The 16,589-nt window shown below is 50.3% G+C and overlaps 1 protein-coding gene across 2 annotated transcripts in view; it reads right to left on the reverse strand.

Annotated features, from left to right (window-relative positions):
• The window catches only part of TLL2 (tolloid like 2), a 172,136-nt gene that overhangs the window by 50,439 nt on the left and 105,108 nt on the right, over window positions 1-16,589 (reverse strand). For both annotated transcript variants that reach the window (XM_075533979.1, XM_075533978.1), the window contains 4 exons: window positions 16,182-16,360; window positions 15,109-15,214; window positions 9,493-9,617; window positions 5,856-5,971 (listed from right to left, as the gene is read on the reverse strand). In XM_075533979.1, coding sequence (XP_075390094.1) covers window positions 5,856-5,971; window positions 9,493-9,617; window positions 15,109-15,214; window positions 16,182-16,360 — 526 coding nt within the window. The remainder of the gene's footprint in view (window positions 1-5,855; window positions 5,972-9,492; window positions 9,618-15,108; window positions 15,215-16,181; window positions 16,361-16,589) is intronic.

A 16,589-nucleotide genomic window follows, 5' to 3' on the forward strand; every position in this document is an offset into this window, starting at 1 on the left:
TAAGGATAGTAGTAAATTGTTTCCCTGAAGGAGAGCCCAGGGAGGTCAAGCCCACTCAAGGGTGACCAAGGTCAGGCCGCCATCATGAATCTAGGGTCCGCCCTTCTTGTCACATGTCTACCTCTAGTTCCACCCCTTCTTATTATGTGTACACTCCTAGCTCATCCCCTTCTGGTCATGCTTATACCTATTGTACTTCCCCTTCCTGTGATGTGAATGCCTATTGTATAGTCCCTTCCTGTGACGTGGGTGGTTACCTGTAATCACACCCCCTAATGAGATATAAGCCTTGGTTAGCAATAAACCTCCTGACCTCACCTCGCTCTTAGGCCCTTCGCCCACACTGTGTGTGGACCTGGCTGGTAAGATCATGACCATCCAAGAGGGGAGCATGCTACCATGAAGTGTGTCTGATCCTTTATTTCACTCTCTCTGCGATCTCTTCTCATTCTCTATGACTTTATTATAATCTTTATATATAATTTAACCATACAATTGCGCGTAGCAAATCCATGATTAGTTGTGGGGGGCTGGCTTTTCCCCCACAATGTCATTTGCCGGTGCTCCGATACACCGGTGTTTCTGAAACCTTCCCTAGGCCCAGCTCCAATGCCCCTTCTCTCCGGTCAGTCTCTGACTGGGCCCATCTGTCCCTCTTGGGAAACCTTTCCCTCTTACAGTGATCACAGAGCACCTGGCTGGTTTTGTTTTGTCCTTCTGACTTTTGATGGTGGTTTGGGTGAAAGTTTACAGGGCAAATTGGCTTTCTGTTCAACAATTTAGACACGTCTTGTTTGGTGATCTTGATGGCAACCCCCAGAATTGACCGGTGCTCCCTTCTCCTTCCCACTGGATCTCCCAGTTCCGTTAGCATCTTGCCTGCACCAACCTGCTTCCTTGGCTTTGTTTGGGGGCAAACGCTGCCCTGTGAGTGTTCTGTGGCTGATTTTTCTATGGGGAGCAATCACTTCCAGGCCTGATGGGGGTCTAAGGGCCATACTCAAGGGGAGATTCCACTGGTCTCTATCAGACCAGTTACGTCTGGTCTTTTTTTTTATGATTTTGAGTTTTGGTCCACATCCCCCGCCTTCCACCCCGGGGCCTTTTGTTGTGATCGTGACCACAGCAAGTGTTTTCAGGGTCACGCAGATCTGAATTTGCATCTCAGTTGCACCCTTTACTGGTTTGTCATTTGGGGGATGTGCTTGTGTTCTTTGACCTCCAGCTTTCCCATCTGTAAAAGACTATACACACCATCCGCTTACTGAGGGGGCTGCCTGAGAAACCATACAGAGTATAGAATGCTGAGCCTGGCGCAGAAGAAGCTCTCAAAAAGTGCTCAGGTAAAAAATCAAGCCACCCTGAGTACACACATAGTATACTACAGACAAGACCCGCCATGGGCTCTGCACAGGCTGCCTGATGTGGAGAGGGCTTCTCCCTTCCCTTGGAAAAGTCCTGCCCAATGTCCAGGTCTCAGGGCAAGTGGCGCCTTTTTCTCACACAAAGACCTTTGATATCCTAGAATATAAAGAGTCAGAAATGGAAAGTAATAGCTCACTCCTATGCTGTAGCATGTGTGAGAGTGTGTCCGCACGTGTGTGTCTGTGTGTTCACTCTTTTCTTTCAATTCAAACTAGCCCAGTGGTTCTCAACCCTGCTTACACATTGGACTCACTTGAAGTTCTGGGGGAACACCTGGTGCCCAGCGAATGTCCCTTCTTCAATCACGGCAGACTCCTTGGATGTGGACCGTGGGGAGAGAGCAGAACTAAACTCGAAGTCTCTTGAAGACAGGGTTTGTAGCCTAGACTTCTTTTGCATCGCCCACAAGGCGAGCACTTGGTTTGCCAAGCTCAGTGAGACGTTGTCAGCTAATTTCAAGGTAATTCTTTATTTAGTCTCTGCTTTAAAACTTACAGAAAGGCAATATTATTACAGCGTCCTTGGCAACACATTCATGATCTGAATGAACGGGATCATTATTCCCGCTAATTATTTTTAAGCGTGTTAGTGAACCATAAAGACCATAGGAGAGGTGATGAACGGGAGGGGACGCTTGAATCAATCAAGTTGGCTAATTACTAGCAGCTCTGGGGACAGCTGGGCAAAGCAGGAGTTGCAATAATTGGTCCAGGAATTTCAATGATGTATCTTCTCTCTGCCCCCAGTTAACTCTAAGGATTAAAGCATGGCGAATCTGGCACAGTTCAAATGGATCACGTAGCCTTTCTTGTGCAGGGCGATCCAGCAATTTGAAGATTACCCGACCTTTTCCCTTTCTTCCTCCCCACTCCCCTGCCTTTCTCTCCCTATGGCTCCAGAAGGCGCGTGTGCGCACACACACCTCACTGCCTCTGGTCAATCCTGACCCGCGATGACGCTGTAAGACAGAGTAGAACTGCCCCTTAGGGTTTCAATCTTTCCAGCAGCAGAAAGCCTCATCTTTCTTCCAAGGAACAGCTAGTGGCTTCAAGCTGCTGACCTGAAGGTGAGCAGCCCAATGCAGAACCCACTACGACGCAGGCTTCTTTCCAGCAGGCACAGGGGCAACCAACCCCCAATCGGACAGATCTGGACCCTCGCGGGCTGACGATCACCACACTGGCTTAAATGCTAAGAGCCGGATCAAGTGGTGTTCAAATGGCTATGCCCTTGTTTCCTTTGTGGGAGCCCCTACTGGTTCAACATCCTGACTCTTGGGGTCATATTGCTTCAGGTCAAACTACAACAAACCGAGTAACCTTGGGCACGTCCATCCCCTCGTCTGTCAGATGGCCATGGTCATAGCACTTGCCATACGGCGCTGTTGTGAGGATTAAGATGACCCACAAAACGTGCTGAGGCCAGTCCCCAGCCCGTAGGCAAGGATCACAATGATTCCTGGTCAATATTTCTCTCTGGTTAATCCATCGTGCTCAACTTGATACTTCAATGGGCATTTTTATGAAAAAGTTATGAATTAGGAATACCTGCAGGTTGGCTACAGTTGCTAGAAAATTCCAACAACCAGTACCGCACCCCTACCTTCAGGCTTTTCACTCACCCACCCATCCACGCACATAAACACGGTCCATCAACATTCGTTTAGGTGACAATGTCGTACCAAGGCAGGGTTGGGTATGCACAATCTCTGTCCTTAAGGAGTTCCCAGTCTCTAAGGAGGGGGGCAGCCACATCAGCCAGCCGTCCCGTTCTGTCGGACATGCTCTGAGAGGTATGATTACACTGCAGTGCTTCCCAAAGGGCCGGTGCTGAAACATAGATGCTTACACTTTACCCTGGATTGGGGGCTACAGTATAAAAGTTGTTAACTGCCAGGGGAGCGCTGAGTTTTTGTTTGTTTTCTTTTCTGAAAAGGGGACAGTAGGCCAAATAGTTTCTCAAAGACAGTTTCATTCAAGCTGGGACTTCTTGAAGAACCCTTGGCTTTGGAGAGAGATGTAGAAGACAGGTGGGCTTCATGCCATTGTAGTGTAGAAGGCCTGAATCCAGAGGAGCATGCCCTGTACTCAGTTTTAGAGGGCCACAGGGTCTGCGGTGGAGTAGTGGTTACTCGTCCACAAGGTCAGCAGTTCGAAACTACCAGTAGCTTCTTGGGAGCAAGATGGAGTTTTCTACTCCTGTAAAGAGTTACAATCTTGGAAACTCACAGGGGCAGTTCAACCCTGTCCTACAGGGTCTATATGAGTAGACATCGACTTGATGGCAGCAAGTGTGGTGTTTTGTGGGGTTTTTGAAGGATCTAGAACAGGCGTCTTAAAACTACGGCCCACAGGCCACATGTGGCCCACCAAGGACATTTATCTGGCCTGCCGGGTGTTTTTGCCCTGTTTGGTTTTTTTACTTCAAAATAAGACATGTGCAGTATGCATAGGAATTTGTTCATAGTTTTTTTTAAAACTATAGTCCGGCCCTCCAATGGGTCTGAGGGACAGTGAACAGGCCCCCTGTTTAAAAATTTTGAGGACACTGGGGGCGGGGGAGCGGGGATGGAGGGGGAAAAAAAGAGGACCTGATGCAGAGGGCTTGGGTGGGGAACAAATGCTTTGAGAATGATTGGGGCAGGGAATGTGCAGATGTACTTTATACAATTGATGTATGTATATGTATGGCTTGTGATAAGAGTTGTACGAGCCCCTAATAAAATGTTTTAAAAAATAAAAATAAATAAAAATTAAAAGTTTGAGGACCCCTGATCTAGAAGGTCAAAGGAATGCACCCATGCAGTGCTGAGGCCACCTCCTACGGACCACATTCCTGGGAGCCAAACCAAAACCCAGTCTCACTGCCCTGAAGTCTACTCTGACTCATCCAGGGTCCTGGAGTTCTCCGTCCCCACAGCCCTGAGACTGGTTTCAGGGTGTGCAATGGTCTCATGCTCAGATCCATTCTCACCAGAACAGCCTTGCACCCAGTGAGTCCACCCTCTTGGGCGGGCAGCCAGGGCGCAGCCAGGACAGCCAGGCGTGGCTGCTGAGGGAGTGTTGGGATGTGTGTATGGGTGTTCCGGGGACCGCAGGTGACCGGTGAGGTGGGGCCAGGGGATGGGGGTGGGAAAGAAGGGCTATCTGGTTACAGGCTGGAAGCCATTCCCCCCCACACTACCACCTTCCAGAGCAGCACTTGGAGGGCCCTAGCATCCTATTGGATCCTTACCTTTCAGAGCCTTGTGCATTGCTCAGTCTTTCCCACGCACCGTGACTCTGTGAGCCAGAGAACGACTCAGCTTTTCCTGTGCTGTAGTGGCGCAATGTTAAGCGCTCCACTCCACTGCTAAGGGAAAGGTTGGTGCTACCCAGCTGGGGAAACACTCGACTATCTGTTCCCGTAGCGATTACAGCCCAGGAACCCAAGGGAGGGCAGTTTGACTCTGTCCTACCGGGCTGCCATGAGTGGGAATCGGCCCCATGGCACGCCACCACAACAATCTGTAGGAAAGGGGTCTCCAGGTCTTTTCTCTCACGGGGCTGCTGGTAGGTTTGAACCACTGACCTTTTGGTTAGAAGCCGAGCGCTTATCCATCGCATCATCACTCCCTTCCAGACATTAGGATGGTGCATTGATGAAGGCTCAAGAAGAGAGTGAGGGAGAGAGCCAACTTTGTTGGACAGGCTTTTAGCTTGATTTATAACTTTGGAATGTCTGGACGTTTCGCAAAGAGGCCGTGTTAAGGACTGACCCAAGCTCTGCTATTTCCAATAGCCTCACATGTGTGTGAAAGTTGAACATTGAAGAGGGAAGACAGAAAAAAGAATTGATGTATTTGAATTGCGGTGCTGGCGAAGAATATTGAAAGTGCCATGGACTGCCAGAAGAATAAATAAATCTTTCTTGGAAGAAGCCCAGCCCCAAAGGCTCCTTGTAACGGGTAAGGCGGGTTGAGAAGTTCAGAAATCATTCACTATGTCAGGCACATATAAAGTCAATCTCACGGCCATCAAGTCAATGCTGACTGTGCATAATTGGTTTGCAAAACATCAGACTGCAATTTGTTTACTATTGTCATATGTACGAAATGTTAGCTAACAAGACAGTGTATACATGAGGAATAGGTGTACATGTAAAAACCAAGCTTGCTGACTCATAGCGACCCCCTGGCGGATTTCCAAGGCTGTCACTATTTATGGGATTAGAAAGCCCAGCCTTTCTCCCACAGGGCTGCTGGTGGTTCTGAACTGCCAACCATGCGGATCCCAGGCCAAAGCATAACCACTAAGCCACCAGGGCTCCTTCCAGGACATCTGCTCATAAAATAAAAGCAGTCGCTATCGCTAATAATAATACAACAGCCCTTCAAGCCTAGACCCCGTCCCAGGAAAGCTCGACCGTTTCTGGAGGGGCGTCCCACTTACCTTTTCCCCGGGAGTCACCGATATCCTCCACACACAGTGGGAGTACGAAGGGTAGCCGTCCGGGAAACCGGGTGCCGAAAAGTTCCCTGTAGTGTCCTGCAGGGTCTCCCCGCACGCTGCACAAGCGAAACAACAACTGTGATTCTGGCCTGCACACATGCGCACTCTCACACTCACTCACTCAGGGGCAGGGAGGAATGGGGGCGCGCTGCCTCAAAGGCTCGCCATGCAAATGGCTGGCAAGCAAATGCACCCCCTTATAAGCCAAAGTCCCAGGATCCCCTTGGACAGAAACCCCTCTGTCTCAGGTAGATTTGCATCTTATTTCCGCTGGCAAAAGTGAAACTAGGATCTGAGCGCCAAAAAGTAACGCCTCCAGAGTTCTCTCAGGGGCTCTCTGGGCTGAGTGTGGCCTAGAGCAGGGATTTGTGTCTCAACCCTCCAGCAGGTGGTGGCCCTGACCAAATTTCCCCGTCTTGCTGGGCCAGTAGCACCTTGGTAGCACAGTGGTTATGTGTTGGACTATGATGCTCAAGGTATGTTGTTAAAAGCCACCAGCTGCTCCTCAAGGGAAAGTTGGGGCTTTCTACTCCCATTAACAATTACAGTCTCTGGAACTCAAAGGAGGCCATTCTAACCTGCCTGTAGGCACTCTCTGAGTCAGCATCCACCGTGTGTGTGTGTGTGTGTGTGTGTGCTCACGTGTGAGTGCACTGGGTTTTCTTCTCTGTGAAATGGGTGGGGGCCCCCATCAGGAGGTTATTGACGTCATCTGCATTAAACACAATGGGATGGCTTCATGTTTGGCATACAGGGGGCACTCCGTAGTATACATTATAATTACTACTGATACCCGTGGCAGAGAATATGAAAGTATAAGTAAGGTAAGTAAGGTGAGGCAGAAGGAATTTGAAGTGTCAACTTGAAACAGCTCCTAGTATGAGACCGCTCCTCACCTACCTACCTCCGAAAGCTCTCCCCTGTTGTCCAAAAGAGGGGAAACGCCGATGGCAGGAAGGCTGGACTATTCTACTGTTGGCACTTCTGCCCTTGACTGTTTTAAGGTTGCCCAGTTGTGAGTGTGAAACCCAGACTTGATGCATATGAAAAATACTACTACCCCAAACCCCATGCTGTCAAGAAGATTCCCACGCCTGGCGGCCCCATGGGGCTATGATCACATGGTCAGTAGTGTGAACCCGCCAGCAGCTCTGAGGGAGAAAGACCGGGCTTTCTACTCCTGTAAACAGTTACAGTCTCGGAAACCCACAGGAGGTGGGGATCAGCACTGACTCAATGGCAGCGAGTTTGGTTTTTATATGAGTACACCAAATTCTCAGGTAGGGACTCTCTGGTTAGCTGACATTTTACATGTCTGACCACAGTAAAAACAATCAGCAGCCTGACTATTTTGCAAACTACGGATGGAACGCAGGTAAGAGCCACGCTGGCTGTGAGGGCTAAAGCGATGTGTGCTTGCCTGGGCCGCTGGGCTCCGTGGTTCGGCAGTTCCGTGTGATGTGATGCGTTTTCTTGTGCAGTCACCGTATGGATAACTGAGGAGTGGGTGTATGTGCGGACACCCTGAGTGGCACAAAGGTTGCTACATCCAGCTAATGCCAAAGGGTTGAGCATCTGACTTCTTCCAGAGCTTCGATCCGGTGACCGACTTCCCACACCTCAGCCAATGAGACCCCAGAGGAGTACAGCTCTATGGGGACACAGGGTCGCCGTGAGTCAGAATCAAGTCCACGGCAACCAGTGGGTCATTGATTAGCTCACGGACCCTACAAAGTTTCTACTTATTCCCCTGACTCCGGGAAGTCAGACCCAAAGGCAAAGACATAGACTTATTGAGTGCCCCAACCCCTCACCCCCCATGTCGTGGGGCCCACACCAACGCAGGAAACCGCTCTGCCCTGCCATTTACTGTCTCCAGGCTAACTGCCCTCGGCTTCAGATCCTGCTGGACCTCCTTGAAGCCCCACGTTTGAGGGAGCTGCAGGCAGGCTCATCTGGAGAAGCGCCCACGACAGCAGCCTCAGGAAATCCTGGATATCGGGGCTTCGAGATCATGTTACCCAACAACTGCCAGGCATCCCGGGGATTATGCCCAGCCGTCAACACCCCCAAGGATTCCACGGAAATTATTTTAGTAAAAGCATTCACATCCTGCGAGGACAGAGACATGGCTGTGTGGCGGCCTGGCATTTACCAGCTGCCTCGCGTCCTCTGGGAAGGAGGCGACATATACATTAGAAACAAATAAATAAATAAATGCGCAGGCATTTCCTGGGAATGCTCTAAGGTTTCCTTGTCCATGCAGCAAGGTTACATGATATGTGTGTCCTCCACTTCAGCTCAAGCACACCCTCAGAGGACTCGGAACTGGATGGACGAATTTCCTCCAACCTCACGGGGGAGCAAGCCCCCGCGTGGCCCTTTGCCTGCCCTGCGACCCTGCTGAGGAGGAGAGTGTGACAGTCCTGATTTTCTGAGATGGCTCAAGTTCACATCTTGTGTCCTGTGATCAAAGCGCGTATCTTCCTTTCTCACCCCGTGTCTTTTCTCTCTGACCTCGACTCAATACCCACTCACAGTGAACCTCTAGGACAGTGAAGAACGGCCCCCTGTGAGTTTACGACACTGTAACTCTTCACAGGAGTAGAAAGCTCCATCTTTCTCCAATGGAGCAGCTGGTGGCTTCAAACTGCTGATCTTTAGGGTCACAGCCCAACATGTAACCACAACACCACCAGGGCTCCTCCTTGTGTCTGGTGTAGGGGTGGGGGCATTGAAGGTGATTGAACCAGCTGGGAATGAAATGCCTTTCTGTATTTCCAAGACCCTAAAACATATTGTCTCCCATCAGGGGTAAACACGTGGCTGCTGTCGCCATTGTGCTGAAGTTCAGTAGTCTAAGGGGACCTCCAGGAGTTTTTCCCCAGGAGAGTGGTGGGTGAGATCGTGCTAAAAGAAAGGATAAAGAAGACAGAGAGGAGCTGCTGAGCTGGGAGAGACCCCAGTTTCCTGCCCCAGTCATCCAGGACAGCCTGCCTTCCATTGCCTGGCAGCTCTGATGCCTAGAGGAGCCTCAAGACCATGGGGACAGTCTCACGTAGACGCTGGGATACCCCTACCCAACCTTCCAGTGTTTGAGACGCTGACACCCACCTTCCCAAGACCTCCCTCTCATTCTCTGTCTTCCGGAAAATGCTCTGGACTCTTGTTTCCCCAAACCCATACTCCCCATTCTCAGAGAAAGGAGTGATGTTCTCACTGTTATTGGGAGGGGATGGATGGGGGGCCACACTGCACTGGACCCCGGTTTACTGATGTTCTACTGTGCCTTCGATCTTTCCTGAACATCGGAGCTTTGCCAGAGAATTCCTGCAGCCTCCTACGAGGTACACTGTGAGCCCCCAGACCGAGTATTCTCCAAGCCCTGCCACATGTCTTCATTCGGGCTTTCCACGGCCTAGCACCTCCCAAGAGATGCACCCCAGAGATTGCACCTGTCAGGAGATCATTTCTTCAGCCTGTCTTCCCACCGAGGAGAAATGTTTGCAGACAGCACGTTTGCTGTGCTCCCCGGGAGGCTTAGGGAGGACAGGAACACCTCCAGATTTATAGTTACCTGGGCATTTGTACAGCTTCCTGGCTTGTGCTATGTCTCCCTGGCTGAGGCGCACACGCTGGCCAATGGTTGGCCTGACGCCATTGTCATCCCGACGGGGGAGGATGGTGTCTAAGAAAACGCCTCTACAGGGAGAGGGGGGACAAAAAAGAGACAGAGAAAGGAGAGAAAAGCCGAGGCTGTCAGGCTGACACTGCTGGGGATGACTCTTCATTTCCTCAGCCCCAAAGCCCATCACCAGCCCCACCCCGACTCGCCCCTCCCCAGGCTGGCATGACTGAAGGGGCTTCCTTCGTGTGCATCTGCACTTTTGCATCCATCGCAGCAGCTGCCCGGTCACTTCTCAATGGGACCAACAGCTCTGCCAAGTTTAAAAATACATCCCTAGCCCAACGACCCACGTGCTGTCTCGCGGATGTGTCCTGAACATTTCTACCGAGCCAGCACATTGCCCAAGTGCAGGGGGCACCATCACTCAGAGACACTGTGGCCGCCGTGCTGGCCCTGGGGCTGTGTCATGGGCAGTTCTGTGTGGATGAGTGTTGGGGGTGGGGACAAGGAGAGCTTGGGGACCAGGGAGAGTCTCGGTGGCTGCTAAGTGCAGGCAGATGAATTGGCGATGAATGAGCTTCAGAGTCTAGAGGGCCTTGCTTTCAAGGGTCAATCGGATGGGAAAGAAGATCAATAAAGGGAACATGAGGTGGTCCAAAGAGCCTTGGGCTAGCGGTTTCTAGGGAAGGGTTTGCCCAGCCACCACACGGAGCCTGTTCAAATCCCTTTCCCTCCCCGAGTCTGACTTTACACTAGAGACTGGCCTAGATGATTTGGGCCCACACGCTGGAAACTCAAGCGAGAGTTGATGTTGCCATCTTAGGTCAGAAGCCCGTTAGTCTGTGGGACCTTCTGATACGGCAGACCCTATGCTGGGCCCTTGATCTGCCTCATCCTATTTAAGCTACATAACACCTAGCCAGTAACATGATTCTCATTCCCATTCCACAGGTGAGAAAAACCAAGCTTGCTTAGGTATAAAACCAGCAACGGAGAACCCACCGCCAGCCAGTACCTCCCCCTGTCCCAGGAATAGCATCTTAGACCAATGACAGGGCTCAGCAAACGGGAGACTTCAAAAACCCATACAGCAAGGGCATCAGCTAACACTCAGACAGCTCTTTGGTGCTGGGACTCCCTAACCCAGTGTGTCCAGGAGCTGCCAGGACAGTCACGGTTTCAGGGAGATGTTTACTACCAGAGACGTCTCCTGTGTAAGCCTCTGTAGAAGTGATGCCCCCTTCGTGCAGGACAACTCTTCTGGGAAACTACAAGCGGGTTTGGCACATGCCTTAGGGGATAAAACTGTCAGCTCTGAGGTCTGCAAACAAAGACGCTCCTGCCCCACAGAACTGTCTCTTCATTTCCTGGACGCTTGCCCAGCTGAGCCTCCAAAGACGCCACTCCCCACAAGCTGGGCCCAAGGACTCTGGAAGGGAGCGACCCCAATAAACTGGAAGATGGCTCCGCCCTCCTCGTAAAGAGAGGGAAGCCATGAAGGCGGGGTTTCCCATCAGCAGGAATGGCATGCACTCCCCAGAAGGCAAACACTCTCTAGGCCATTTCCTGCCCTTCTACAGAACGAAACACAATGGGTAGACCAGCTTCAGGGGGCATGTGGCCAATATGGAATAGGGATGGGGGGTGGGGTTAGATGGGACCTTTGACAAAATGTCAAGCAAGTCCACCACCAGAAAGCGGCCACATTGGAAACAAGGACAACAAAAATTCACTTTCTGGAAATCTGGGCAGAAAATTGACAGAAAGGACTCTGTAGTGTGTCCCTGTTACAGGACAGATAAAGCCACTCAGGGGCGGCGGGGAGAAAAGCATTGGATTAAATTGTTGTTGAAGTTAGGTTCACTGTCCATCTCAGCTCCGAGTAACCTGTGTGAGCGAGTCGAAGTGGGCCACGGGCTTTCCAGGCATAATCTCCACTGACACAGAGCACCCAGTCTTCCACCCTGGGTGGTGCTGGGTCAGTCAAACTACCAACCTTTCCAGGCTTAACTGTCACACCACCAGGTCTCCGGCCACCTTCCAATGTCCAGCTCCCTTGCAGATCCCAAGTGAGACCAAAGAAGTTGCCACTCCTCCCGCTAAGAGATGGAGCTTCTGTGACAGTGACTGTTGAAGCAACTGCACAATCCTGCTTGATGTGCTGGAACTAGGGAATGATATGCTATCTGAATTAACTCTCAATGAAATGTTTTTTTAAAGAATTTTATAATCTTTTTAAAAAGTTAGAGATGGAGCTTCTTTCTTCATTTGTTTGAGTCCAGGCTGGTCCTGTGGCTTGCTTTTGCCAACAGAATGTGGTAGAAGTGATGTCCTACAATCTCAGAAGCTAGTAAGATAGGAGCCCTGGGGGTGGGGGGTGGGGGGGTGTTGGGCTGCTGACCACAAGGTCAGTAGTTTGAAACCACCAGCCCCTCTTTGGAAGAAAGATGATGCTTTCTACTTCCATAATGAGCTTCCATCTCAGAAACGCAAAGACAGTTCTACCCTGTCCTGTACTGGGATTCCAGTACAAACTACTAGGACAAGAGGCCACATGAGGGCAAACCAAAGGGCCCCGTGGAAAGCTAGCACCAATGGCCAGACTTGGGACTGGCCATCCTGTGCTCTCTGGCCCAGTTCAATTATCAAATGACTGTGGCTACTTGAGTGATCCCAGATGGACCAACCAAGCAGCAGCAGGGCTGACTCACTGACTGTACAAAATCATCAGAAGTTGGAAGTCAGGAGGTTTGGGGGTAAGCTCCTAGGTAACGATAGATGATTTAACAGTAGCAGAAGGGGAGGTCTGTCTACTTTCAATGTCTCCCCTGAAGTTGCTCTGCGCTCAGTTTCCTACCAGTTCAAAGTACTACCACCCCACCCTCACCAATCTCCCTCCCAATGATCCTGGGTATTTTTCAGGAGGAATTATGACTTCATTGGTTTCTGTTGGTCTGTGTGAGAAAATGATTCACCTTGGCAGTGGCTACTTCCCAAGAGGTCAGAGGGGTGGGGTTGTGAGCTAGATCTCTCTCTCTCAGAGAGAGAGAGAAACAGTTTGTAAAGGAAAACAAGAAAACACGTGCTAGTGCTAGAAAGTACTCAGTCCGTGTCCTGTCCTGGCCTCTGTCGTGAGAACATCACCCAGCAGGCACTGAGAAAGCACTATGATTCCTAGGTCCCATTTCTCCACACATAGATTCTCTGTCATGATGGGACCATTGCATCTACAGGTATGTGGAGAGAATGAAGATGATATGGATTTCTTACCTCACCTGTACCTTGGTGTTGAATCTTTCCTGCTTTCTCTTAGCCGTCCCTAATGTATCCATTTAACAATTGCATTAACTCCCCCGCCCCCCACTAAGTGGCAGGTCCTGTGTTAGGGTGCTGCAGCTAGATGAGAACGCAGCAATCTTATCCCTGGGGATCTCCATCTGGCGGGGCAGGAGGGATGGAAGTAGCCAATTACCCAACAATATAAAGAGCGCATTAGCCAATTATCTAACAATAGAAAGAGCTATAATGGTGACAGAAAGGAGACCCCAAGGTGTAGGCCTCTCGTTTAGGCAAACTTCACATTGGTTCTTTGGTGCTCGTCAACATCCTGCAGCCCCTGGGAATGATGGGCCGTGATATGGTGCTACTCCCTATACCATTTCATTCCCAAATCCATGAGTGTGCCCACCCCATCATCCAAGCATCCCATCTCTCACAGCCTTCGGTTCATGCCGTTTGCTTCTGGAGCACTCCCCAGAGGCGCACACATTCCTGGTCTAAGAATCCCTCAAAGTCTCCGTTTCCCTGGGAAAGGAAGCCTTGTCAATTTCCAGTTTTCATTACGTCAATGAGTGAGATTTTATTCGTTAATCTCTCATCCATTTTCACCAGATCAATAAATCACAGCATGAGAAGTTCGAGCTGGAAAGCTCATCCAACCATCTCATGGGAAACTGAGGTCCAGGGATGTGGAGATTTATCCAAATCAGAGACAGGCATCAGGTCCCAGAACCCATCCCCCTAATGACCCTCAAATCCTCCCTCCTAAGACAAAGATCAGGAAGCACTTGGAACAGAACCCAGTCGTCTGGCCCTTGGTCCAATAGCCTTTTCATTATACCAGGTGTACCTTGAATCTTCTCAAAAAGAGCCCGGATGCAGGTAGCGAGTCCAGGATAGGCCAGCCCCATGCCAGAGCAGTGCTATTCAAAGACGTTAATGTCAACAAACCTACGCCCAAGAGCATGCTGGAGCGACTCAGAAGGGAGACCACGGCTACATCAACCATGTGGTCAGGGAGTGATCTTTCCCACACCAGTACGGCTTCAACAGGATGCTGTCAATCGCCATGCCCAAGCACCAAGACGCCCTTGGCAAAGAGTGCCCCTGCCCCTCCCAAGACCTGTGTGTCTCCTGGACAGATGGTCTTCAATCTTCAGAGGAGTGGCCTGTTTGACCCTTTGCTGTGTCTGCTCGGGAGCTTAGACAGAATTTCCAGCCAACCCCAATAAAGTGACCTTTAGCATCTTTTATTAATATCACGTTTCCTCTAGACCTCAGCTTTGCTTTCCTACCCTGTCTCTCACCCCCTCACCTGTTTCCTCTCCTATTTTTGGGGGGGGGAGGGGTACCATGTCACCTCAACTATACTGTATAGGATGACAAAAGAAATGAGTGGATGAATCAGTAAGCAAGCAAGCTGGTGTTTAGAGCAAATAGAGCACAGTGCGCCGAGAGAGATTCTCTGTGCCGTGTGTCTCATTCAATTCAAGAACCGAAAGACCGACAAACCTGGGGGTAACGGGGAAGTTTTCACAGATGTGAGGACGGAGCAGGACTGGACAGTGTTTCATTCTGTTGTACGTACGAGCCTTATGAGTCACAACAAGTGGACAGCCCCTAACAACACCACAGCACTTCATGGTCTGGAAGCATGGCACGGTTGAAACCACTTCACATGTGGTACAGCACAGGGCAGACTGACCCAGACAGCCCCTGCTGAAACCAGCCCTAAATTGCAGCATGGCGGTACTCGGCTATACCAGCTACCATCTTCCGTGGCCGGCAGGCAGGACCTTTGATCTAACCCTGGAAACCTGTGTCCCTGGAGCTGTTGGAGCCTCGTTCCTTCCACGTCTCAAATGCATGCATGATCTGACATGGTCTAGCTTCCAGGAAACCATATTCTCTCTGGGAGAAGTGGTGAGTGCCACCTTGCTCGCGTCAAGGGCATGCTTCAAAAGAGTCCCTCACCCACAGGAAATTTTACACAGAGCCTCTAGTTATTATCCCGGCCAGGCTCTAATAATTCTCCTTTACCAGTTTGCCGCTTGTGACATTAGGGCATGATGGAACACCGGCTTCACAAAGGGGTTCAATCTTATTAGCAGGAGCCTGATTAGATGATATTTCACTGCAGCCCAGAGGCCACTGTATTTCAAGGACAGACACGCCAGCCCTGCTAGAAGCATGCAGGGACCCACTCTCCGCAAACCGCCAGGAATCCAACCCAAGCCTGCGGCGGGCACAGTAAAACACAGAGGAGGCATAGCCATAGATTCCGACCTTGAGAAGGTGTTCCGGGCGTAGTGCATGATGCTGTCAAAGTCGTACGCCTCTCCCAGAGAGTTTACTTCCCCAGCTTCCATTTGTAAGAAATTATACTCCTGACCTGTGACATAACACTCTGTTAAGGCCTTTGAAAACCAAGGCGGGCACCTGAAAGGAGGCAGAGGAGGGCCCATAGCAACTCATGGGATCTTGAATAACCCCATCGGGCAAATAACAGGGCTTGTGGCTGCTTTACAAAAGGAACTATGTTCTCCCAGTCCCCACCCCACCCCCTCCCAACGAGCCTCCCCAAACCCCATTTGAAATGCCTGAGTGGTTTGCAGACATATTGGATATTGATCAACTTGTCCCCCCACCCAAAAGTCGCTGATCCCACCACAGTCGAAGGAACAACGAAAACAAGTGTCAACTTCAACGCCAAAGAGTTCACAGTGTAAACTCTCAGAAGCAGAGTTAAGGCAACCCATATTAATCAACCAGCTAACTCCCTGTTCAATATGAACTTATGTACAAAATGATGTACTTGTAAATGTGCACATATTTATACATCGAAATGTGTGAACTATAAGTATGTTTATAAATAATAACTAATTGACATAACAAGATTTTTAAAAATCTGGATACTTTATCTGCATTGAGGAGGGAATGTGTCTTACTTCGACCATCAAAATGCTGCCCATAACGCATGCGTGCCATCATTCCATTTCGGTTCTAAAACGATGTGCTGCCACCAGCCACAACAACAAAAGGTACTGTAAAGTCAACCTGGAGATCTGATTTTTCTTTTAGGTTTTTTTGCCTTATCAGCTTTGAGGTGGCAACTGGGTTCTGGACCATTCTGAGCCATCTTGATCCCGCTGTAACCTGCAAGTCATGCCGGATGGTCACCCATGCAAGGCCATGAGTGTGCCCAGTGGCTGTGCAGATGACAAAAGCCGTACAGAAGAGTTTTGCCTCCATGTTTAGTTGATTGGCAAAGTCAGCTCCTGGCGGCACCTCTCTGTCATTCCCTGCTGACCTGGTGGATACCACCTGCCTGGCTTCCAGACTCAGCACTGTCTCCTTACCTGGCTGGATGTTTTCTCTGATGATGGTGACATGTTGGTCTCTGTCTGGTCGGGTGTGTTCATGCCAGAACCCAACCACATGGCCCAGCTCATGAGCCACAATGCCAAACTTGTCACAGTTTTTCCCAATGGATATGGCCTGGGGGCCTCCTCCACGGCGTCCAACGTAGGAGCAACAACTGGAAAAGTGCAGAAATACACAGGTAAGTGGCCAGAGAATCTCAAGAGCCACTATGCCCCCAGGGAATTCAGAAATTCCCTCCAAAAATGGCCCTCCAACTTTCTGGTGATCACGGATTTCTTAAATGATCCAAAGAAACAATGGTCTCTCTTCCCTGAGTCTACTACATACCCTATGCCTGCTTACTTCCCATCCCCAGTCTCTGTTGGCCTCTCTCTAATAATGAG

The sequence above is a fragment of the Tenrec ecaudatus genome, chromosome 16 (assembly GCF_050624435.1).
Source record: "Tenrec ecaudatus isolate mTenEca1 chromosome 16, mTenEca1.hap1, whole genome shotgun sequence".
Lineage (NCBI taxonomy): Eukaryota > Metazoa > Chordata > Mammalia > Afrosoricida > Tenrecidae > Tenrec > Tenrec ecaudatus.